The 26,923-nt window shown below is 41.3% G+C and overlaps 1 protein-coding gene across 1 annotated transcript in view; it reads left to right on the forward strand.

Annotated features, from left to right (window-relative positions):
• The first annotated feature begins 5,812 nt into the window (after positions 1-5,812).
• The window catches only part of ctnnal1 (catenin (cadherin-associated protein), alpha-like 1), a 54,494-nt gene continuing 33,383 nt past the window's right edge, over positions 5,813-26,923 (forward strand). Inside the window, exon 1 of the mRNA XM_085345740.1 lies at positions 5,813-6,142. Within this exon, the coding sequence (XP_085201866.1) occupies positions 6,047-6,142 (96 nt within the window). The 5' untranslated portion in view covers positions 5,813-6,046. The remainder of the gene's footprint in view (positions 6,143-26,923) is intronic.

Raw genomic sequence — 26,923 nt, forward strand, 5'->3', positions numbered from 1 at the left:
TGTGACAGAAATGTATAAACACACTTCTAAATAATGTCTACAAAATTGTGAAAATCTCACAAGGATGAATGAATGCACAAAATGTCTTTAAATGTTCCACTCATTCATTTTATTGTACCATTTGTTACCTACAGGTGCAACCAAGGATCTCTGAAGATAGTTTTGTTAGAATATAGCAAATTATGAAATCACTGGATTAAATTTTATATTCTACAAGAGTACTTATGGGCTGATGGATGATGAAGAGACCTAATATATTTTTTAAATATCTAATAAAATAGTGTTCTGGTTTTTCAAACCCAGAAAAAGGCATACTTTGCCTCTGTGGTTGCAAGAGTCTACAAAAGCACACCTAATGAGTCTATAGTCATGCTTTTACAATTCCAAACTCCCAAGTGATAACAGCATTTTGCAACAGCTTACTGTGAATACTTTCTCCGAGCTCTTTCTTCAAGGTGAAAGGAGTGGGATTATCTTGGTGCGCACTTGCGTGCGAGAATGCAAATTAAACTAATAACCATTTATGTGTGTCATCTCCACACGGCCCCATGTGTTTGTTATTTCAAACAGCAGAAAGCATCTCTGACAAGCGAGGCAGCCTTCAGAAAAAGGGGGGGGAAGGAAAAAAGATGGTCTGGATGAAAACAGAATGATAATGAGGCTATGTGAGGTGTCCGCGATTATGTAACAGCAGAAATAGAGACGTGGAAAAGCCGAGATTGCAGGGCCGGGGTGTCTGCATGCCACTTTGCTGCTGCCTGGTTTTGTTTATGTACAATTAAATTTGTCTTGTCCCCGAGGGCGCCTCCTTGGCAGAAGGATAGCATGACCCGCTTCTTATTAGCACTTGTACTTAACTCTTTTTATTTTGAACATATTAAAATGTCTTTCCAGCCAGTGTCTGTTATTCTCTGCATATTGTTTTCACTCAGGCAGTGCAATATCCTCTGACCACCACAGCTTGTATTAACATAAACACCTGGGATTAAACTCATCTAACATTACAAACAACTGAAACCTTTAAGCCGTAACATAACCATAGGTAAGTTAAATAAAGTCAATGCAAATCCAGCTGAACAGCCAAACAGGACGCCTGACCTCAGCCTAGGGTTGCCAACCGTCCCTTAAAATACGGAATCGTCCCGTATTTAGAAACAAAAGTACACGTCCCGTATTGAGCTAATAAGGGACGCACTTTGTCCCGTAATACAGTGAGAATCAAAAGTAGTCTATAAATGTTTATGGAATTAACACTTTGTTTGAAAACATAATTCCCAGCCCCTCTCCTGCTTTGTGACCAATGAGCTGACAGCACACTTATGACAATTCAGATTACCGCTCATCTCATTGGTCGAGGAAAGGTCGCTTGCGGAGAAAATACCGGAAGACAACAGATGACCACAACAAGAAGCATGGCCAACAGGGGAACAAACGCCGACTCTGCGGTGCAAGTCTCGGACGACAGTACACCTAAAGCTGGGCAAACACTGTGCGATTTTTTTCAGTCACGTTATTCAGCTCCTGCTCAAACTGCACGATTGACTCGCAGGGGTTAGAAGTTCGTATGTCACGATGTACTCTCACACTATACCGCCCGATGCTCTGATGCGACCTGAGTGCTCACACTGTGCCTCCATAACATGAAGGTTATAACAGAAAATCTGTCGCTCGCTCTCTCTGTCTTTCACTCACACAGACACACCACTACCATCAACTTTGCTAAATTGCTAATGAAAAACATTGATCAGGCAGCTGTGATTGAGCAGCAATGTAAATCCAACTATTTTCACGGTTGTTGTGGTCGTGATAATTTTGTGATGCCACATCGAAAAGGCTCGGATGAGCTTTCCAAAGTTGTGCCTCCATCGCTTGTGTCCAGATCACACGCTGCACAGCCGTGCTGCAACGTCTTTTTCACCAACGTTTACGTTTGCGCGTGAGCAGTGTGAGCGCCTGTGGTGACACCCTCACGAGCGATTGATGATCGGGAGCTGGTCGTGAGGTGTTAATCACTTCTCGTTACCCCACGTATACTACACGACGCACGATGAAGGCCAAAATCGGTCCGATCACTCAAAAATCGGCTCAAAATGGGCCAAAAATCGCACAGTGTGAGCCCAGCACTAGAGCAGCAATGTTTGTTCCCCTCAGAGAAAGGGAAGAATGGGAAAAGGAAAACACCTGGCTGGAAAAAGTTAATATGGGCATGTGCAATGAATATCAGCGCTATGTGGCCAGAAGTGTGATAATATAATTTATTTTGTGTAATAAACAACTGCAAGGATAGATGATTACAACAAATTGATGACTAATACATAAAAGTAATACATAGATGAATAATGATGATGAGTTATGATGCGTAATCATGGGAACAAGCGGGTTTACAAACAGGAGCAGCTGATTAGCATTAGAAAAGCTGAAATAATACCTCAACTGAAGCCAATTGTACTAAATGCACTAAATGTGCACAGTTACAAGAATATTTTTCTTTCTATTGTTTTCTATTATTTTAAGTTAAGCAGGACAGAGTGCTTTTAAAGAAAGATTTACTTATATTCTCAAAAGTTAAGCATGACAGGCTTCTGTTTAAGAAAGAGACCTGTTTTACTGTGTTAATGTTGTCATTTTGAGCTAAAAATAAATGGCTAAATGATCATTTGTTTCCCATGTGTTCATATCACAAAGAATAGAATATGCATCTACTTAAATCAACTTCAAGTCAAATGGTTAAAAAAATAATTTCACACACAAAAAAAGAGCTAGAAAATTCACCACACTGGGAAGGGTGAAGACAACTGGGTCGCCCGGCCCTGGCCACGAGGTGTCCCTTATTTATTTTTCAGGGAGTTGGCAACCCTACCTCAGCCTGAACTCCTCTCTTTCACAGAGGTCTCCGCGGTCACTGTATCGTGCTAAGGGGATGAGTTCAGCTGCAGGTCTCTGTCAAGGCCACGGCAGCTTTACGTGCAAGACCTAAGTTCATCTGATCGGCGCGCTGTAGGTTACATGAATTTCTAAGCTGTGCATAAAAACTGCATTAAGCTGCTAAGAAAAACAATGAAAAATAATGTTGTACGAATGTGTGAGGAAGATTGTGATCACAAACGTGCGCGTTAAAAGCATGCTTTCGTGCAGGCATGGGTTGTTTCCTCCAGCTGAAAATGTTCTACTGTTTTAAAAAAATGCAAGGGGAAAAAAATCCATCAACATTCCACCACAATCCTCCCTTTGAAATCCCCAAATTTCAATCTACTTATCCAGCAGGGGACTATGACTGAGTGCACTCATTTTACATCTTGTAGACTGCGAAATCACTATCTCTTTAGCCTCAGCAGTTCCCGTCCCAGGAGCTGTACAACCAGAAGGAATGATCCAGCGAGAGAGGGAAGTCAGCACTTCTAAAGCACGGGAAGAGACAGTAGCAGCTGTTAGCAACACAATCACACCACGCACAAGCATCTTTTATTTAATGAGCAATACCCTTGGACTGTGCGAGACGAACATACACATCAGGGACTCCCTGCTTATGTGCCGTTTCAGGCAAATTGTCAAAAATGGAGCATGCCTCAAAGAGATTAGAGGCAAAAGAGCAAATATTGAACATTCCAGAACAAATGAGATGCTGTTTAGAAAAACAAGTCAGTATCACAGCTCAGATGTGGCGATGACAAAAAAGGGAAAGAAACAAGAACAGACACGCAACTGCGTTTGGTTGAGATTGTGTACTCGAAGCTATCCGTCTTGGTGATAACTAATCTATTTCAGTCAAAATGTTACAGGATGTATCATATTTCTTATCTCAGTCTTCCACTCGAACTTAAAAGCTGTGACCAGCATAATTTCAGCCAAAGCGAGCTAATACACCACAATGCAAAAAGGAGCCCAAGTGGAGTTTATCGCCTTATCAGCTGGAAAAGAGCCTCAGTGCAGATTACCAAGAAACATACAGATACTATCTAGCTGGTAGTAGAGCCATTCATCAAGGTGGAACAGAACCTTGTCCACACAACAGCCAACCTACTTGCATGCCTTCATAATGATGCATTGCAAACGTGTGTATTTGTGTGGGTGTGTACATGTCTGCTTGTGTATATATGTGTGTATGTGTGTGGAGTGAAACCAATGTAAACAGGGAGGGTTAGACTAAAGCATAGCTCTGGGGCTTTAAATAAATACTGGCTAGGCCTGACAGTGGCAGACACATACACTCACACAAACACAATAGTTGTCTCCACTGCTGACACAAGAGTGCCAGCCAGCCACCATAGGTGATGATAAAGCAGGCAGCAAAAGGCGTCACTAACAGTGCCACGGTGCTTATAAGCCGTATCTGGTCTCTGCCATCTGCTGTGTTTGTAATGTGAATCGTTTCTCACCACTTGTCATCCACTGACTGCACTTGTAAAGTTAGAAATAGCTTCCGGACCTGCTTGAGGAAACTGAGAATTTTGGCAGTCGTTTGGTCGGCCTCGGATACAGGCAACCATAAAGTACACTCGGTTCTGTTCTACAAGTCACCAGGTTACGAAAAAAGAAGAGGCATTACAAGGATGAGACGTTTCCTCCTCATTTCGGAGTGTGAAAGAAAAGATTTAAAGAGCCTCAGGTTTGTAGAATTCAAACATAGGCTGTGATCTGTAAAAGGACTGGACATTTGGGAGATACATCTGGGTAAGTTCAGTAGAGATACATATTTTGACTCTCTCTCATGGCCAAATAATGAAAAGCAGAGGGGGGGAAAGGGTTGTAAAAGGAAGTCAGCAACACCTCTAACTGAAATGACTGTCATTAGTGATGCAAAGCTTTCATAACTAAATTTTCAGTCATTTATTAATAATAATAATAATAATAATAATAATAATAATGGATACTTTATTGATCCCCATGGGGAAATTACTTGTTTTTCTCTGCATTTGACCCATTCACTCAGTGAAGCAGTGGGCAGCCCACTAAGCAGGCGCCCGGGGAGCAGTGTGTAGGGACGGTACCTTGCTCAGGGGTACCTCAGGGTAGCCGTTAAAGTCTGAGTAGGAAATACTTGTTTTCATTGTAGGAATTCAGGCAGATCCAGACAACAAAATATCGGCGTTCAGTGCCGTTTAGCTGATTTCCACCAAAATAAGGAGGCAGAATTAAAACACAAGAACTTTACTGCAGGCTTACCAATGCAGTCACTCGAGATCCCTTTTTAGTTTCACAGCCTAGAGGACATCAAATGGTACATCATGAAAATGAATGTTTTCCCTCAAGACAGACAAAGGGTAACATTTGAAACTTCATAAGATCCCAGTCCATGTGCTTTAGTGCTGCCTGGCTTTAATTGGTATATCTGGTGAGGCTTTCCAGAGGGAGAGTAAGGCATTCTCACACTCCAGGGGATAACATATGATTCTGTGTCTCAGAGATCAAACCAGAGCTGTGGTGTGAGGGAGGCAATGCCCCTTCCTCTCTGATGCCCAGAACCATGAAATCTCCATTCATTTTCAAAAGCAATAAAAAAAAGTACATTTACATCAATTAATGATACATTTCCCTTTATAATGTCCCTTCTGTTGCACACGAGGCGCACTATAGATCATTTTGAAATGTAATTAATACTTAAATGACGTAAGTGTAATTGCCACGTGCGTGAACACGTACTGTATATTAAAACATAAATAGCTCGTCACTGTGCAGTGCACGCAATGATGAACTGCTCAGCGCTCCCCACTTAAGCAGTCAGCAGTGAAAACCCGACTGCGTGTGCGTGCTCTGTGCGTGGTTGCCCACAGTGGTGTGCTGCAGTCCGCTCCCTGCCGTAGTTGAGTAAAGTACATGGACATTAGCGGGCGCAGCGGCACAACCACCGAGCTGGAGTGGATTAAAACTGCGTGCGTGCGTGGAGAGCCACTCGACGACCGACTGCGAAACCCCCGGAGTGTAATCCCAAGTCCGTTATACCAGTTTGCAAATGCGAAACAGCAAAGCAGAGGCTGTCGGTAAACTCAGTTAGTGGCGTGCATTGTGTGTGCCAATCAGGGAGAGAGGGAGAGAAAGCTCGGCGGGAATGGCTTCATCTCCGTGCGGCAACAGTAACTTTGATTCCGGTCTGGAAATCAAAACTCGCTCGGTGGAGCAGACGCTTATTCCTTTAGTTTCGCAGGTGAGTACTCCGGAAACCTAAACCGTGACGTTTAGTTATCGCATTCGAAGCCCTTGTGCTCTCAAACCACACTTCGACTTTACAGCTGTGTCGAGCACATGACACCGATTCTGTTGTTTACCTATTTGTGCACTGTGTCTGCAGTGCGTGCTTCCTTCCCGTGCTGCGTTTAAAAGCAGTCCCACGTGCGAATAGTTTATCAAGTTACGACACTGTGGTAGTCCTGTAACTGTTGTAGAAAACGGAAAAAGTAACGATACTCAAAGTTGTCTTAAGTTACAAAGGTGGGCACAGCCAAGTCTGAGGAAAATAAGCTGTGGATACGCTGAACGGGTAACTTGGGAAGTTTGTGATTTACAGAATTACATAACAGACTAGAATAATGCAGGGTAGTGAAACTGTTCACACCCAGAAGGCAATAAAATGAATTATGATGATGGTTCTTTATCTTTTTGAGACGATCACAAACTCTCCAGGAAGTCTTCACACTCTTCAGAGAGTAGCCCAGAAGCCGTAAGTTTTCCCTGAAGTCCTCCTTCGCCACTCCAGAGCTGTTCCCGAGCTGTGGCTCTCTCTTCTCTAATTGAGCCACTTTGAAGCACGTGCTTTGTTTTTCAATAAACACAGGAAAATGAAGGACCCACTTAAGGCCACTGCACTCCCTCAGCAACTCTCCACTCTTACACACTTTAACAGTCCCCGGATTAAACAAAACAAGGAGCTTAGGTCAATAAGTTAATGAATCGTTTTATTGCATGTTGGTTAGAAGCTGGAGGCTGTTTGGGCCATTTTAGGCTTTAATTTGCATGACTATCTTCCGCTCTTGTTTCCAGCATGTCACAAAAATGGGGAAGTCGTCTGCTCCTGAATAGGGAAGTGACCACTAGTCTTATAAATGCTAATATCCCCCTGTTTTGTAGGACAGGGTTGTGGTTTTCACTTGAAAGACAGTGGGAGAAATCAGCATCTCACTGCTGGGTGAACAGAGTCTGGATAATACCACACTGGGAGGCCCATGACACTGTCCCTGCCCCTCCTGTGCTCACTGGCAACCTGCTTCCTCCCTCTCATTGCACAGGCTCATTTGAAAGATATAAGGTCATCCTGTCCCGAATAGATATGGGTTACTTATCAGAAAAGGACATCTGTTAGAGGGATGTGCTTTCCATGTAGTATGATAACTCAGGGCTAAATCTGTGCGAGCGTATACCGGCAGTGCAAGCAGGAGTTTGGGGAACAATATTCACACTAAGTACTGCTGTAATAATGCGCAAAAGTGTACAATAAATGTCCCATCCCTTGTGTTAGTGTAATATTTGCTGTCCAGCAAACTTATGGTGCACTCCTGCCTGCTGAGTTATTGGCTGGGCTCCCGTCTGTAGAGGGGTAAACTGTAATATGCATTCAGCTTATTACAGTCCATAGAGGGCCTCAAGGACAGTGTTTCCTAATTTTCTTTTTTTCTCAGTGTAAGGCCTGTCCCCATAGCAACAGAGCTCTGCAATGCTGAAAGAAACCACATTTTCAAGGACCGTCAACTCCATATGTAACATTTTGTTGTTGTTTTGTCATAAGATCAAGGTCACTGTTAACTGATACACAGGTTCCTCTTTGTGTGCAAAAATGCACAACTTTTCCTTTTATTTTTATTTTTATTTTTTTTTTTAAAGAAATGATTCTGAGCATGAAATGATTAGTCTATTTTACCGAAGTAATAATTTTGACAATCTGATTCTGACAATGGATGTTATTTGAATTTAGATTTTGAAATTAGACGTCCTCTGGGGGCTTAAGTCAGCCTTTTCTGCTGTTTGTGGAGATGCAATTGATTCAAAGAATAATTGCTGAAGGTAGAAAATTGTTTGTATGATTCTGATTTCCTAGAAATAGTTTCCATAAAAACCCCCAACAAAAAACGTATGTTATAGTGAACTTCTTTACAGAGTCACTTAGTTGGATTTTACATGGATTGCTTAGTAAATCTCAAGCATTAGGTGTGGTAGTTTTTTTTTTTTTTTTTTTTTTTTTTTTACAGATTGTAAATAATCAGATAAATTGAATGAAATTATAACATTTTTTAAGTCAAATCATTAATTTTGAAAGGTCATGATGGTTATTCTGACACTGGTGGTTGTAAATATGTGGTTTTTGGTGTTTGTGCACGCTAGGACAGTGCTAGGTTATAGTTCGTAACAATTGGGACTCTGATTTGAGTAATCGTGACCAGCTAGCCTTCATTTTCTGTCTAAAATGCAGTGAATAGAAAAGCAACAAAGCTGCTGTCTTGTCATAATTCAAGAAGGACCGTAAACTTTATTCTGATTGTAAGGATGGTGACTTGCAGGTGTCACGTATGATAATAAACTGCTTATTGAGATTCCACAATGAATGTGCAAAAATTATTGGCAACAAAACAACTGTTAGTATTCTAAATAGTTTTTCCAGTAAGAAACTGCTGTTGTAGATTACAGTAGGTACGCTGGAAAATAACGGCTAATATATTTGCAAGAACTTCACCGTAAATTACAGGAAAACAATCCTGGACACTTGCTGTTTATGTGTGTTTTTGTGTATGCACTGAATGAGAGAAAAAGAAATCGCTTTGCGAGAAAAGTCAGTAGAAAGGCTGATGGTTAACCCAGCTGTGATAATAAAATTACCTGGCTTCAGGTGTGTATGATAACTTTGTTAACGGCGTTATGTGACATTTCTGAGAATGAGTATTGCCATACATGCGCATCAATTGAATTAGTGTACTTAGAAACACTGACTGTGAGGGCTGTGCTCTGCAGCTTGTCTTCTTATGGAGCGGTGTGTGTGTGTGTGTGTGTGTGTCTCATAACTATCAAAGCGGAAATGAAAAAGCAGTGTCAGTCTGAGAGCCTACGTTTGATAAGGTTTTATGTTGTTTACTCTCCCCTTTTATTTTTTAATTATTTATTTCCTCTCCTCTCGCCTTGTTGACGTTGATATCCTCAGGCCTCTGTTATCAGCTTCACTCCCACCAGGGTGTAATTATAGGCCAGGGAAACCTCCCCGTCTTGCACTTCATACATATACACAAACTGGATAGATGCACGCAGTCCCACCTACGTCTTTCCTTTTTATGCATACTGATTATTTTGTGTATGCATTTTTTTTTTTTTGTGTTTGTCTGGGGTTTTTTTTTTTTTTTTGCACCAGTAGGTCAGAGTCATTCCCAACTTTCCAGCTGGTCTGAGATTCTGCAATTTAAATGAGTCCTGTTTTCTTAATGGACCACCTGGATGCTTTTGGGCCGCGTTCTTTATCATTTTGACCAGTTCCTTCCTTTTCTCCTTCGACTTCTTTTTTTCAAACTACAAAATGCATTTTCTTGATTTCTAAACGACACATTCTCCTATGTTAATACAAATTTTGTAATATGCTTTGCTTCACCTTTGCCATCGGTTTTGTATTCAGGGACATGGTGAGGCTAATGAATTGCTCTGGTGGTGGTCAAAATGTAATGGCCATCATGCAGAGAGAAGGGGAAACTAAAGCAAACACGTCTGCTGTTGTGTGTGCATGCTACCTGTGATGTGGCCTATAGCCAGCTGGAAGGCAATTAGCAATACTCTGGATGCTTTTTCCTTGAGATCCGATTCCTGTTTTGAAGTGGTAATTAGTGGGGGGAAAAAACAGTTATGTTCCTGGGCTTTTATAATTGAGGTGTGTTTTCCTATTAAAAACGCAGCAGCCCAGTCTGGGTGCGGACATGGTGGTCCACACTGATGAAGTGTAAAGGTGCTGTTTTGAAGCAAAGACTTGTGGGAACGAATAGGAGCTTGGGAATAATCTCTAAGACTTTGATCAGATTGGTGTACGTTAAACACTCGTGACACCCTGGCCTTGTGATTACATAGCTCAGCTGTCTCCATCATTTTTCTTCAGGCCCGAGCCAGGAGTTTCTTAAAAGATTTTCTCCTATAATTGGGCCTGGAAAATCCGTTCTCTGTCTGCGTTTGTTAGCATCGACTTTGTCATGCTTCCAGGGGTTCTGTGGTGGTTGCAGTTTTGCTTTCTGAAGTGTTATAGAACACTGTGGGGGGGGAGAAAAAAGCTTTCCCGTGTTCTTTTTGCTCTCAACCTGGATTGAAATGGCATATTTATCACCCAAACAAATGCTCAGGGGAAAGTCGGAGGATGTGATTTTTCTCAAAGCTTTGCCATTTTGCCATAAATTTCAACATTAAACAAAAAAGCTGACAAAACACGCTTCATAAACATACTCCAAACTTAACGGCTTCGTAAGCACGGCCATCAGTCAAATTTCCGTTCCGCCCTCTGGAAATACTGGAAATTGAATTTTACTGAGGTACGAGGCTCTATTTCCTTCCTAATGTTCCTGGTCCTATAGTAGAGTGACATGACAAACGTCCAGGTAGTGAAGTTGTTTTTTATATCTAGACAGAGGCATTACTGTTGCCATGAGCCCTAACAGATCTCCGTCCTCGAGTCGTATGATGATAATGGAGACAAATGGGTCCCTGGCATGAAAGTAAAACCACATGAGGATAGCAACGCACTCCAAGCTTGCACGTGAATACACACTCATAAATCAGAGCATATAAATATAACATGATTGGGACAACATATGCCTTTATTGTATATGTGGGAGATGGGTGGGGAATTCCACAGTGGTTTGAGCGTCTTTGTATCTGTGTACTCTGATGTGTGTGATTGTCTGCTCACGGATAACAGAATCTACACAGATCTGTGGTGGTGGGATTGTGGTTTTCATGTGTCATCGTCTGTTTTGTGTTCTGCTGCTACAGGTTGTCACCCCGTCCAAGTTCAACCCACTGTGGTGGTGACTAAAACAGAACGCCTGATAACACAATTTGAGAGCAACCTTTTTTCCTGTTACGTCAGTATCAGTGAAAGATGCTGATTAATGGCCACGCTATTTACACAAACACTCCCAATCACCAGTGTTGGGAAGGTAAAATATATTCCACTACAGATTACAGAATACATGCCCCCAAAATGTAGTTTGTAACATATTTTGTTAAGTTACTCAATGCAAGGAACGTATTCTGAATACTTTAGATTACTTAATATAATGTCATGCTTTTTACAACTACATGAATGTACTATTGCTGTGTGATTTATTACTATTACTGAAGGTTACTTGCCACCAAGCTAACATTGTTAGCTGAGGTTAGTTCATAGACTGCTTTCCGAACTGCACATGATTATTTGCAGCTAGCAGGTTTTTAATGTTATCCAAGTCTAACAGTCAGCAGTCTATGAACTAACGCCAGCTAACAATGTTAGCTTGGTGGCGGGTAGCTTTTAGTAATAGTAATAAATCACACAGCAATAGTACATTGAAGTGGCACATAACCCAGGTAGCTACCACAACTAAAACATAATAGTTGCAGTAGGCTAGTGAACTTACTTTCAGATGTTTCTTTGGGTTGGAGGTGGAGGCTTTTGACGCTGAAAGTAGCTTGGTTGCTGGCAAACAGAGTTTGCATTGCACGGTCAGATTTGGCCCATCCCTTTTTTTTTTTTTCTTTAAATGTGAAGTGGTGTCAGAATTTCCAAGTAAGAAATGCATTCCTGCCTGTACACTGCTGGCTCTGGGTCCATTGTGTAACTGATGCCACCAGGATTAACATGACGCTTACATTAGAGCCTCTAATTCCGACAATGCGTGGAATTACCAGAATTAGAGAGGGGATAGCCTAACATATGAAACAGGAAAAGACCGCTGTGAAATCCATTTATTTCAACAAAGTAACTGTATTCCAATTATCATCTTTTTTTGGGTAACTGTAACGGAATACAGTTACTCTTATTGTGTATTTTAAATACGTAACGCTGGTACATGTATTCTGTTACTCCCCAACACTGCCAATCACTCATATTTCCATACAGTATATTAGGGCTGTTCAATATAACGATATATATGGGATGACGATATAAAAACGTCTATAGTTTCATTTTACGCTATCGTTGTTTCGTGGTGTCACAAAATAAACAGTTTACAGCAATATTTTTTCATTGTTTTGATGGTCACTGTAGTGGCTATATTAATTTCTTAAAGTTCTCTCTTTCTCTTATATTTAATATAACTACACTACGGACGGACAAGCGCCTGTTTTTATGCGTTGTCGTTAACAACAACGATGGTAAAACCATCGCGTGTCCGCTCGTTTATTTTCCACATAAACCTTTCACAATAAAGCTCAAGATCCTGTTGAGACTTTTCAAAATAAACTGAATCAAGTGAAAGAGTAGGCAGATTATTTACAGATGAGTAAAAAAGAGCCGCCAGGTGCTAAAAAATAAACCTTAGACTCAAACGTTAGAACAGGCTTTTCCCCACAGCACGCTGTGTAATAAATACTCACAAAGAAAACTGCGGCCGTTACAACTTATTTCTAAATGTATCGGTTAAAACACTCGACTCCAGGTACACGACGCCCAGCTGGAAACACTTCATGAAAGTTGAGCTGCCCGAGAGTCACAGAATTTACAGAAAATGTTAAATTTTGATTTTATATCGTTATCGGGATGATAGAATTCTTATATCGGGATATGAGATTTTGGTCATATCGCACAGTCCTACACTATATACCCTTTTCCCCTCTAAAGAAACTGGGAGATCGTGCGGTTTTGCAGGTTGGTTCTACACATGGGCTCTCAGCTGGTTTAAAGATCTAATATATGAATTGCAGTGAGCCTGACTCGCATTATTGTTGAATAAATGACGCTCTTTGGCATGTCCTTGTTCAGCAGTAGGAAGTAAACAGTCAACAAGCCTGTTTCATCAAAGTGAAATGAGATGCAATTCCACTCGGCTCCCCTTGTTTTCTAGTAAAGTGGTTGCATTAGGCAGCTAACTTTGTCAATTTGGAGAATCCACATTCTCTCTTCTGATGATTAAATCCACTCTTCTAAGCCTCCCACCCTGACTCATTCACTTTTCATTGCATTTCTCTAACACAAACACACACTCAGTGTCATGTAAACACACATGTGCAGAGCTTAAATGATCGGTGTTTCCCCCTTGTCCCCTCGAGCGGTCTTTTCATTATTGCTATCAGGGGAGTCATTACAGATTGCTGTTCTCTTTAAGTGCAGATAAAAGGGTCTGTCTTACATGTCGAGCCGTTGACCTTTCCTCGGTTAATATACTTCCAGATGAGAAAAGTGCTTCTTTTTTTTTGCCTGTGTGTGTGTGTGTGTGTGTGTGTGTGTGTGTGTGTGTATGTATGTCTTCATTTATGTGTGTGCGCACCTGAAACCTCCAAATAACCTGGCCCAATGGGATCAGTCACCTAGAGGGAACAGCAGAGTTAATTTAATGGTGCAAGAAGGCAATCTCACGCTCTGCAATTTAACTTATTTGAAAGGTGAGGCTAATAGCAGAAGGTGCTTTTAATTGTCTAAGGAGAAGCCACTGCCTCTGACCGAGATGTATGGCTATATCCTGAAGGCTGATAAAGTATTGATTAAGCCCCTCTCCCATCATCAGTCAGCCTCAAATTGCTTTCATTCAGTCTTTCATTGACCATCAAATGAAAATGGGGAACAGACTCATTTTGTCAGTTTGTGAAAACTTGGGTCCTAGTTGTCTGCAGTAACACTGAGTGTTTGGTTTTTATCCGTCAAGGTTTTACAATTTTCTGCCGTCAGATTCCTGAGAGAAGAAGTGACAATAACAAAACTGCTGTCAGTGGATTCTTATCTCGACTAACCAGGATATTATTTTTGTAAAGATATGTTGCCATGCATTTTTTTTTCTTTTTTGCAAATTACTATAAATTTTTTAAAATTCTGTTATCACTGCAACTTCCCTGAGCTCACTGTTAATATGATCTGCCACCGTGTTCACGCACTGTGTGTGAATGATCCTCCAAGACCTGCAGAGGCTCTTAGGTGCTTATTATTCCTGTTTAATATCAAGTGATTGTCTGGCCCATTGCCGCCCTGTGCTTACAGTATATTTTTCTGAGTTATGATGATGAGGTAGTGATGGGACATCTCATAAGTATGAGCACACAGGAGGAAATCTCTCTGTCGGTGAAGATGTGATGCCTAATGTGGCGTGATGTTTTGTGTTGTCCAGCCTCACACCCTGCGGATTAAGATGGATGTATAAACACATGGTTGAAGCACAAACAAGGACATATGTATTAAGAAACCTCACAACCGTTTCCTAGGCTCTCATTCTGTAGCTGTACATAAGGAATATTTTACTAAAATAGCACAGATGCAGGTTGAATAGCTTTCTCTGTTTTTTAAACTGTGCTCACTAAGAAGTAAGATATAGTGTTGCTGTACATGCTGTTAGGACATGCAGACTGAAGAGTGAGACAGGACAGGCCTCTTACTGTAATCTTGTAGGCATGCACTCTCCTATTTGCCTTGTCATGTACTGCTAGAGATATGACATGATATATCTATATTATCTGCTGCCTGGACAACCGCAGGTAAACACACCACTGTTTGGCAGGCAGCTGTTTGTTTCTTGTTGTTTTCCTCTTTGTGTGTCTGTGGCTGAGCATTGTGATCATTCTGGTCTTGAGCCCATGACATTGACCTGACAGTTTTACACACTGTGGGGTTTAGAGGTTAAGCTCTGCAAATCCTGGTTATGACAGGAACCCTTTCTACGTTTCCAGGTAAACCATTGCACCATCCTATAGTTTCATGGTAAGGGTGACGTCTTTATATGAAAGTGGAGGTTGCTGTCACTGAAAATATCGCACCAGTCAGTGTTACTATTCCTTTCTGTACTTGATCAGCCGGTCCTTGTCACGATCTTCTTACCTCTGTCCTCCTGGCTTGCATTGTAAGGAATGTAGAAATATCTCAAAGTGAAAAACAAAACCAAGTCTAGGAAACGAAGCAGTCTTTAAGCATTAGTTGGATATAAGTATAATTATCTTTTTGATCATGTATTATCTATAAAGGTTTTCTGACACTCATCCCAGAGCTGTCCAAGTCTTCCTGTTTGTTCTTCTCTCCTTCCCCATCAGCAACATTGCTAACTTTACCTCCGAGGAATCCTTCAGCCTGGCTTGTATGTGTTAATTGCTTTCTTCAAGCGTCTTTGAACTTCTCCCCCCCTCGATAATGAGTTCTTTTAAAAAGATGAGGTTTGACATGACAGAACAAAGACAGTGTGAAGGGCACAGGGAACATAGAATACCAAACATTTTCTGTAATTCAGAACAATTTCAAAGTTGCCGTGTCACCTTTGCCATCACTTAATGTCTGCACTGTTTGATTAAAAATTGATGTTTTATTTTATTTTAGTTTCTTTGTTAATCTTTTGATTACTTAAATGATAAATTTCACTTTATGCTAAATTGGCAAGCATGCCACTTTTAATTCCGTGCGATATCACTTTTAGTGACTACTTCAACCTCAAGCAGTCGTGTTGAGTGACTGCCAGATCACCTCACTTTGTGGGGTGATTCAGGGTGTGTCTGTAAGGAAGTATCAGTGTGTAAGATGCTGTAGCACCTCGTTTGTATGTCTTCCACCCTTCCTCTGTTGCTCTGCCCAATTTCCTGATTTCGTTTTCCTGTCACACCCCTTTCTCTTTTGGTCTTTAGTTCTGCCTTTAGCCTTGTGCCTGTTTTCTTCTCACCACTCTCCACTTACCTTTCAGTTTTCTAACTATTAATCTCAACTTCTCCAGAGAGTTAGGGGCTCTATATCACCTCATTAATTATGCAGCTTGCTGAAAACCTAGCTAGAGGCTGCAGGTATAGCCTCAGCTGAATAGCTCAGCCCAATCATTTCTTTGGATCTTTCCCTCTTTCTTCTCTACCGTAAAATGAGACGCAATCTTCGGGACTGCATCCATTCTGAAGAACACTAATGGGAATAGCATGTAACCAGCTGAGCCAGATTTGGCCGTCTCTTTCTCTGACATAGAATGGATGAAGATGATGCTATTCTTACCACGTTTTGTCTGAGCGTCACATATCTTCAGGGGAAATGTTTTCTGAAAGGAATGCAATGTTGAAAGCACAGCTGTAAAGAGATAGGATCTTGGACATTTTGAAAAGACTTTGTATCAAGAATGGGTTTATATAATTTTAACTTGCAGGATTGAGCTATGTTTGTAATTGTCAGATTTCCATGGGCTAACTATAATGAAATGGAAAAGCAATACATTCCCCTGTGTCAGTTTTGGCCGGCGGTCATAGGTTCTGTCCAATAATATGACGTGAGACTGGAGTAAAAGACCTCCATGGATTGGCACTTTATTAAAGAAGGAGCATGATAACAGCACAAACACTAACTACAACTAAACCAAATGGCTTCCTTTTATACTCTACCTTTTCAGGTGAACATCCGGAATAGCCCAAGTATGGGGGTTAACTAATCAACATGAAAACATAACCCTCCACACAAACAAACATACAATAACATTAAAGAACATCACAAACATATACATATTTCCAACACATACTATAAACAAACCAATAACATAAGCTTCACCCATTTCTATCTAAATTAAAACCCTCTTTAACCATACTCCCTAACCTGGCACATTGGTCTGCTCCAAGAGCTCTTAAACAGGTGATTGAGCCACTTTCACTCTTTTGCTCCACATCCTGCAAGAAGCAACCAGGACAGGTGAGTACCTTTACAAGTTCTCATTTCACATATGTTTAGGTTATTGATAAATGATTAACTGCAAACAGCTCTAACTTTGGCTCTTCTCCGACACAGGTAGGATGGCCAGTCCCACTGTCTCTTTTCAGTTAAAAGCTGTCAATTTAATCATATGTCAAATAACCTAATAAAAGACTCCATAAGAACTAATGTGTTTTCTTTATTACCCTATTTTAAATTCCTAATCCAACAATTAATCACTAACAATACCCCCCTGGTCTCCATTACACCCTGCCTCTCAAGCAGACTTTTATCCTTTTGATGAGCTCCAGTGCGATTGCCTAATGCTGCGTTCACACTGGAAGTGATGTGGCGACCGTATAAAGTGAATGAAACTATGAGCAAAAATACCCACTGGCGGCACAAAGTGGGAGGGACCCAAGATGAACTTTTCTCAAGTTATAAGTCAGCCAATGAGAATGTACCATACTGCTGATTGACAAATGACCTTATAGTAAATGCATTAATAGGTTACCTAGGCAACAGGAGGCTAGGATGTCTGTGAGCGACCAGCTGTCAGCTTCACAGCAATGCACGACGACTGAACCACTACCAGTGTGGGTACAACTTTAGACTACAGCTGGAGATGGTAGTTCTTGTTCTGTGGGCTCTGTGTAGGAGCCCATGAAATGGATAACCAGCTTCTGAATGTTCTGGTTAGAGCAGAACGTCTGTCAACAGGTGCAGTGGATAAAAGTGGCGTACAACAACATCCTTTCGTAGAAGCAGCAAAAAGAAATCAAGGACCACCCCAGCAATCTCGCCACAGCAGTCTGATTAGCAGCGCCAAAAACTTTCAGAATAACAGTGAGGCATCGATGGCAGATGGCATTATCTCAGTTGCATGAAAAGTAAGTCCCCTATACACTCAGGTGGCTATCAATATACCTGGGCAGCCTGCCAGGTAAAGTTCGTGTGCGGCAAACACTCTGACACCTAGCTCTTGGTATGAGGAAGATGTTCTCATCTTGTCACCGTTTCTAGATGACTGGAGCCAGCGGGTGACAGCTGGGGCCAGTCAGCCGGGATTCATAGCCCAGTGTGTACATGTGTACTTAAGAACACATACACCCAGGACCAACACCTATAAATAAGTTAAAGTCACTCTACTCCTATAAATAAAGTTCTAGTTGTTCTGGGCATTTCTCTGGATCTGCTATCTGAATGACTGAAAAGAGCTCTTGATATGAAAACTAATATTAAAATGTGAGTGTGAGAGTTAGTGATTTTAGAAAAGAGTGTTTACTGCATCGTCAGTAAACACTTGTCTATGGGTTGCAGGTACTGGTTCATGTTAATGTCGTTTGATGTTTAAATTCTGCACCGATGGACCTCAAACCACTTGAAGACATAGGTATGTGTCATGTAGTGAAAGCACGTTCCCGAAGCCCCTGTGAGAATGTGTTAGGGAGTCTGTGTGTGGCACAACACAGGCCTTTATACAGCCTGCAGTTAGGGGGGGCTGCATTCCTTTAAGGGCTCAAGTTTCGAGCTCCCACAATGTGCGTGTGTGCATGTGTGTGTGGTGTCTGAAATTGTGCCTCCATGTTCTTTAAAGGGCATCACGACTGAGGTCAAAAGTCAAAGTCTCAAAGGGCAAAAACCTTGATTCTGGCTGGTATGCATGTGTTTGTCTGCCCCCCCCCCCCCCCCCCTCTTCATTCATCGGTGAATCCTCCAGCTCAGCGTATAACGTTCCGTGTTGTGGCTTCTGATGTTTGGTCTGACACACTTCATTGCTTTATTAATGCAGTACTTCACTTTCTAAAGTCCCTTTCTTCTCACATGTCAAACCTTCAAGACAACATTCTTAGGAATTTATCTCCGTCTGTTCGAGAATGTCTCTTGCTCTGGGGCTAGTTTGTAGCTGCGTTGGCTTTTGTCTACACCTGACAACTCGCATTTCTAAATGCTTCCTTTCATTTTGTAAGAAGTTGACCCAAACCCTCCCCCCCCCTCCAAAAAACGCAGTAGCCCAGAATTCCCAGAGGTAGCTTGTGGAAATCATTTTGGTGGTTTTCATCAGATTTGACCTTCAATAGGCAGCTGAGAAATGAAGCACATTTTTCTTTGTCACTTTGCTTTTTCATTCACCAAAAAACAAGCCGTGATTAGTTTCGGAACAGACCAGTGTTTCTGACAGGTGCATTTGGTCAGCTTCCCCTGCTCCTGCAGAACATGCTGTTGCTGAGTGAGGCCGTCACAGAGCCTGGTTAGGCCGCTTTCACACACTTTTCACTGCACACTACTACTTGTATTAGTTGTCCATTACTTGTAATTACTTGTAATTACCAATTATGATGACTGATGGAATGTTTTCCAGGCCAAGTTGGCAAGCAGTTCGGATTTTCCTGTTGAGGATTTTATACAATTACCCAGTCATTAAACATGGCTCAGCATGAGGACAACCTGAGGGGGGTGACTTTCATGTGTTTTGGTTGTATTGTTCATAACTTCGGGTTTCGTAGGGGGGCAGTCGTCGTCATGCAACACCGCATTCAAGAAAATCACCCAAAGACAAATATTAGCTGCAATGTTCCAGGCTAAAAAATAAGTCAACACTTCTAAGCAAACTCTCCTGTCTTTGTTTTACTCGCAGGATGTTGGTTTGCGAGCTTGTGATGATGTGAGAATATAAGCTTTAATACCCCTGATTGTTTTGGGTTATACTCGTGGTTTCATCTAAATAGATGTTGCTTGATGATGGATCTGGAGATGTATTTCTAGCAGGTTGCTTACGGTTATTATTCCAACTTTTATTTTCCTTGTACACAAGATACTCATCAATCTTTAGTGGTGGCTCAGGAGGTCTTGATTGAGATAATTAAAGGGCAGAATGAGGACTACGATAAAAGACTCATCAGGAGCTGGAGTTTGCCTTTTTCATGTGCTTTCAAATGTTTCAACAACAAAGATAAATCTTAGAGGGAAGTCAGATGCAAGGACAAAGCAGATACAGTGCTTAGGGCCACGTTGTGTTTGGTTTTTCTTTTTTTCTTTTTTTTATGGGTTCAGAGGTTTCAAAGAAAACGATTTGCCACAGTCCATTTGAATTTCTACACCCCATGTTTCTTTTGAAGGTGTATGTAGGGTGAAATTGACTAAAATATTTAACTTCTAGGAAGAAAATTGTTTCCATGTTTGACTTTGTGCCACTTCTCTGCTGTTATACCCGCTACAGAATACCAGACAGCTTTTAGACTGCAGGTTTAAGTTATTTATCAGTTGGAAATTTTGGTCTGTTTATGCACACCAACAACGGACCATGTCTGCAAATGAAGACATCCACTAAAATGGTATATATATATATATATATTTTTTACTACTCCTTGATATGCAATGACTTGCCCAAAATGAATGTTACGAAACAAAACAAGACTTAGTGTCTAAGCAAAGGCTTCTGAGCAACACCGTCTGGAATTTCTAACCTGCTTCTGGATGTGAAAAGAGATTGAAGACTTCACATTTAGATATCATGAGTGATGTCTCGATGGTTTTTTTTTCTTCAGTGTTTTGCCGTCTTTGTGACATTGACTTGCCAGATTAAATAACTGCTGTACTCTGGTGAGGCTTTCTTGGGGTGGGGTAGGGAGGGGGTTTGGGGCCATGGGGTGGACGTCACTATGAAACTCCTCGGTCTTCAATGGAACAAAGAGCTCAGTGTAGCCTGGAGAAATCTCTAGCTGCATATGGTGTACGTTTCCAAATGGGTGGGATCTCATCTGCATTGCCTCGCTGCCTGAGCCAGAGATGTCTTTGATATTGCATCTTGGATGTTTTGCAAAAACGTGCTTAGATCAAAGATATCTGTGCTGCCAGGCTGGCTGTCTTGGTTTTACTTTGATAACAGCTTGATCCATGTAAAAACAGTTAGATCCAAGTAATTAGCGTCATTGTCCGCTATTCTTTCTGTCTGTTTTGAGTTGGTTAGAAGCTGACACGGCATGGTTTACACTCTGAGACTAGGATATGCCTCCTAGAAGCTTTCAGTAGATGAGGCTTTTGGCCATCTTTTTGATGTAAGTAGGAAAATCTAAGCTTTTTTTCTCTCTTTTTTAAATTCATCCAAAATATATTTGTTATACTATTTGTAAGTGGTAGTCTGTTACAGGTGTGCCAGCATTATGATGCTGAGAAAAAAATACTTTAGCACCATTCAGGCCGGAGCCACTCTTATAAAATATGAAAGGAGATATGTTTTGATTTCATTATTTAATATTCTTTTGAAAGAAGAACTTCATCTGCATTGTGTTTTGCTCAATAATAAAAGTGTCTCTCTCTCAGCTATAAACTCTCAGATGGTTTTAGCAAATTACTTTTTGTACTCTTTATGAATACTGCTTTTCAGTAGGTGACTTTTTTTGACTCCCCCAAAACATTTTTCACACTTCACTTGCAAAAACCTGAATCCACTCTGCATCACGTAGGACAGATGTTACTGAATAATTTATCATATTCACATGTAAGCAGCATTCAGTATGCGATTCAATCTTGAAACTGAGGGTAGGTGATAAAACTGCCTCCTGTTATTCCAAAAAAAGCAAATCCGAAGCTTCAGCTTGGCATAAAAACTCAGAACAAAGAAAAATGGCTACATTGACACTGTTTTTATTATTATTCTTTGAATCCTAATTTATGTCTATATGCAATATGTCTTTGATACAGCAGTTGCAACACATAGCACACACTCAGATGCACAAAAAAAACAAAACAAAACACTGCTCTTAGTAAAGATAATGAGCTAAATGTTAACCAGCGTCGCTACCCGTAAAGAGAGATGATGTCCTAATTGCAAGTCTGTGGCACATATGATGGTGTGAATTTGTCCAAATGAAGCTGTAAGGAACTTTAATCTAAAATTACAGTTTTGTAAAGTCAGCAGTCTCACGAATCCCAAGCCTAGAATAGCTGCAGCTATGCGCGTGATGCTAACGATTGCCCAGACTTTATGCTAACTAACTGGTGGCTATAACTTCAGTGCTCTTAATTTTGATATGAAAATATTAAAACTTCTAGTTATTTTATCTATACAAACAGTTGATTTTCTTCTACTTATCCAGTTTAGGGTCAGCCCGTGACCACACCCTACATATGTTGGCAGGCTGTTGCAGAAAGACACCGAGCAATCTTTGGACTGTGGGAGGAAGCCAGAGTACCTGGAGTGAACCCATGCAAACACAGGGAGAATGTGCAAATCGAACTCTGCAGTAAATTCTAATGGCTCCACGTGCACAGCAGTAAAGCCAGCGCAAGGGGTCTTTTCATAACGTGTAGCTTTTTAAAATCATTATAAAGGGTTTCACTTTTCAGTGAGGCTGTGTGATTAGGGGGCAGGGATAGCTCAGTAGGTAGAGTGGTGGCTTCATGATCGGAAGGTTAGTGGTTTGATTCCCCTGAACAGCTACCCTGAGGTACCCCTGAGCAAGGTACCGTTCCTGCTCCCCGGGCGCCCAGTGGCTGCCCACTGCTTCACTTGAGTGAATCGGTTAAATGCAGAGAAGAATTTCCCCACTGGGATCAATAAAGTATACGTTATTATTATTAATAGCTGACAATAAATTTGCAGATTAAAAAAAATAAATACTATTATTGTGTTGCGACTGTAAAGGGTTTCAAAGCAAAACAAGGTCGTGAACCACAACAGCACTTTGTGTCATGGTCTAGTGCTCTACAAACCGAAGGGATCGATTCCCTTCTCTGCTCTCCTTCCCATCTTGGTTAACCTTGGATTGTGGTTAACAGAGCAAAAATTGATCCGCAGCTATGGTTTGTTTGTCTACCCCCCAGCAAGGACTACTGAATCAGAGGTCACTCTCCACACACTGCCTCATACACTCTATTCTCTAAACTTGCTCTTAATGGAAAAAGAGCAATATCTCTCAGAAAGTTTTCAGATAATGTAGAGTTTTTGGCTCCGTGCCTCCTCTCGGTCATATCTTTTGTGTTCCTGCCTTAGTTCTCTACCCTTTTCCTTATTTACTGTATATCCTCTTCATTCTCCTTTCTATCTCTTCATCACAGCTGTCCATCTGTTTTCTCTCCCAGGTTTATCATTCTCTCTTATCAGCTGCTGGTTCCTCTAGACTTCCTGCACCTCATATCAGCCGTACTGATTACACTGTAGCAGCGCTTTGCTTTCAATAGACTATGTGTTACTGTCAGTGCATGCACAAACAAACCAGAGCGGTGGGGTGGGGTTTCATTTCTCTCATAGCTATGTTTTCTACTTAGTTAAGTAGTTCATCTACTCAAATGTCAAGGAAGCACGTTAGCACTAAGCAGCTTAATAAAGGTGTAAAATGGTCATTGGTTTAATAACCTTTGATTTGCTTTGGTTTGTGGGGGGGAAAAAAATAAAATTGTCAACTCACAGACTGCCTGAACCTCAGAGTGACTCTGGAGAGCTCTGTGCTCAGCCCACTCAATGGGCCCCACTTAAGACTTGATAGATTTCCCATTATTTTTAGACTGCAGTGATGGAGTACCAGGTAGCACACACCCATTTCTGCTTTCCTCTGAGCTTCTTGCTTCCTGTGTGGAAGCACTGCCCAACAATGGCACACAAACACTAAGCCAGTCTGCTGCAAAGCCCCAGAGATAAATGCTTCTTCATGTGAAACAATCACAAAAATGTAATCTGGAAACCCCGGGCCATGCTTCCATCCCTCTATTTGGAAATCTGTCTCTAAGAGGTTTCAGAGCAGCTTTGAACACTTGAACCGTGGCAGAACACGGCGGATCGATGCCAAGCAATAATTCCAGGCAATAAGTGGGATTATATTTGTCGTTTATTTGACAGTGAATGGTCCCTTGGAAAATATGAGCTCAGTTTATTGGTTTGTCTACTGTGTGCCAGCCATGCAATCTATTCGGCTACTCTGCTTTCCTCTGCATATTCGCGGCCAGACAGATCTGATTAACTGTCACACTGATACAATGTGGACCCACTTGCTCTTCGTAATCATACCAGCTGCAAAATAAGACGAGAATCCAAAGATGTTTAATTCTAACATTTCATTTTTGCTTTGTTTAATTTTGGGAACATGATAGAATAATATCAAAGGGTGTGAAGAGTGTTGTGGTAGAAGGGACAGATGTGTTCAAGGTGGGGGTGGTATGACATCAGGGATCGGCTCTGAGACGCTTCTTGTTTGAAATGGTGATGGACAGGCTGACACATGAGGTCAGGCAGGAGTCTCATTGGACTATGATGTTTGCACACGGCATAGTGATCTGTAGTGAGGGCAGGGAGCTGGTAAAAGACAACCTGGAGTGCTGGAGGTATGCTCTGGAGAGAAGAGAAATGAAAGTCAGTAAAAGCAGGACAGAATGTATCTGTGTGCGTGTGCGTGCGTGTGTGAGTGTGTGTGTGTGTGTGTGTGTGAGAAAAAAGGCAGACAGGTAAAATTAAAAAAAGATGAATATGCAAAGAGCAGAGGTATTGAAGGTGACTGAGTTTAAATACCTGGGGTCAACCATCCAAAGCAACAGACAGTAGGTGGAGATAAGCGTCAGGGGGGATTTATGACAGAAGGATAGCAGCAGGAGTGAAAGGGATGATTTACTAGAGTGTAGTGAGACTGTTATGATGCGTGGTTTTAGGGAAGGATTTAGAAGGATTTTATCGGGAGTGACCAGAATGAACATCAGATAGACAGCTCAGGTTGAGAGGTTTGGAGTTAAAGCTAGAGAGGCAAGGCTGAGATGGTCTGGACATATGGACAGGAAGGATGGTGAAGATGGACCTGCCAGGCAGGAGGAAAACCTCAGAGATGATTTGTGGATGTAATGAAGGAGGACTTGCACAGGGTTGGTGTGACAGAGGAGGAGGGAGAGCGAGATGGAGGTAGGTGATCCGCCCAAGAGACCACTAAAGGGAACAGTTGAAAAAAGATGATTTATGGAACATCATAAATGTAGTTTTTGGGGGTTGTTTTTGAGGCAGAGCCAAAAAAAAAGTTTTAAAGAAATCTGTGTAGTCAGCATTAAAAATATTTTTGATTGATTCACCCCCTTGTTTAATTGCTTCAAGTTCTTTGTCCAGTTAAACATATTTGCATTTTTTTTATTGTATTCAAAGGGCTCCCTGCAGAGTCAGCTAATCTAGCCAAGGCTGAGTTCCTTTCACACACAAAAGCTGATGAAGCGCTTGCTGTTGTGCTCCGAAAAAAACAAGTTTAGTTTATAAAACACAATGTGCCAGAATACTGATTCAATTTCTAATGTATTTGTACCCCTTTGCTGTTCACATATGTTTCGCACATACAGTAAAGGGAAATGTTTTAATTAAGTTATTAAATGTCCTGTAAAGTACCATGTTTCCTCTTGCATGTTAAAGCCATCAGGCCTCATGGATATAAAAGCTGTGCGACTTTGGTGTTTTATTAGTTTGCTTTACATCGAGCCTACCCACACAGCTAAGACGACGCTGGAGAAAGTGTAGGTAGAAGTCTGTCAATGTCTCTGAGTGCCCCAACAAGAGACTCGTCGTCAGCATGAAAAAAAAATTTCTGCAGAGATTGACAAATTTTATCACTGCTAAAAGTGCTTCCGTTAAGGAGCGAGTAAAATGTATGCATACTTATGCCAATAGGATATTTCAGTTCTCCTTTTTAATGCATTTGCAAACAGTTGCTGTGTCATTATGTAGAAGGGATGAAAAGAAGAAGAAATACTTTTGATAACCGATTGGAACATAAAAGTGCTATAATGCAGAACAACCATCATGTTAATCTTCACGAATGCTTATCCTAGAAAACAAATGCAATTTTGGTACATTTTGAAATGTAACATAGCAACCTAACATATGAGTGCGCCAGTCAGGAAGAAAAGGTTAGGAAACGAGATGAGCCGCCGCCTCGGGGCGTTCTGTACGGGGTGCTAACCCCCGCAGCACACGTATTCCTAGGCTACATCCCCCAAGTACACTGGGGGAGGAGGTGAACAGTTGAGACAGCCGAAGTGAGTTTGACCCAACAGTTACACTATGTTCAGATCACCCCTCTGCTCTCCTTGGTTGACCCCACTCGCTGACTTTCTCTTTGTCTCTCTCCATTTCTCTCTCCCTCCCTCTCTCTCCGTCTCCCTCCCACCGACTATCCACCGAATTACGTGAGCAAGAGGAATGAAAAGATGTATTGTGTTCTTTTGAATGCGAGCTGCGTGTGTTTGTGTTCGAGTAGCTGCCATCCTCTACCGCTATGTAGACATTGCGGCCTTAGCATGCTACAGTGGTCAGAGGAGAAAGGGATGTGTTTTAAGCACCATTGTATTTACCGCCCTTTTCATCATGTCATAAGTCCAGTGTTGCTTGCAGCGCACACAGAGGCTCCATTTCAACAGTCACACTTGTACACAAGTTATTTTACTCACTGAATCATGTGGAGAGTGGAAGTTAGCCCAGTGAAATTGCAACGTACACTCTGGTTACTGTATAGGTTTTGCATCAGAGTCCAAGTTGGCAAACTGCGTCCACTAAAACTACCATTTAGACAGCAATGTCGCTTTTTTCTTCTGTGCAGTCTTGAAATGGAGCCATCTGACTACTTTACAGTGATGATGAAGACACACCAGTCTTTAATTATCAAAAAAGGGTAAGAATTACCTCAAAAAACAAGAGATTTGAGAAGGTTAGATTTATTTTTCACAGCTGCTTTCTTTTAATGTGCAGACAATTTTTTTTTTTTTTTTTTTCTGGAAATCTGAACGGCGTGCGATGAGAAAAGGATTCAATGAACTGTTTATATTCATTTTGCAGTGATGGAAACTTATAGATGACATGAAAACTGCACTCTTAATTCAACTCCAGACCATTTTCACGATTTTTTAAAAAAAGATTTGTAACAAGAATATATCATATATTAGCACTTTTTTTTTCCCTGACAAAAAAACCATAAAATAAGAGAGCCTGTGACAAACACACTTTGCAGACATGATACTCTATTGTCCTTCTTGAGCAGCTGCTTAAACGCAGTGGGATGCAGCTAGTTTTTATTCATCAGCGATAACCTTTCTCGCTGATGTTTGCTGTGGATTCAATCTGTCTGTCCACATATTCAAATGTCACCTCTCATTGCTAAGCGAGAGCTTGAAGGCCAAAGAGTGCCCTTTTCT

The sequence above is a fragment of the Diplotaxodon limnothrissa genome, linkage group LG22, assembly GCF_057381915.1.
Source record: "Diplotaxodon limnothrissa isolate DT_005_m linkage group LG22, D_limnothrissa_male_GT1.1, whole genome shotgun sequence".
NCBI lineage: Eukaryota > Metazoa > Chordata > Actinopteri > Cichliformes > Cichlidae > Diplotaxodon > Diplotaxodon limnothrissa.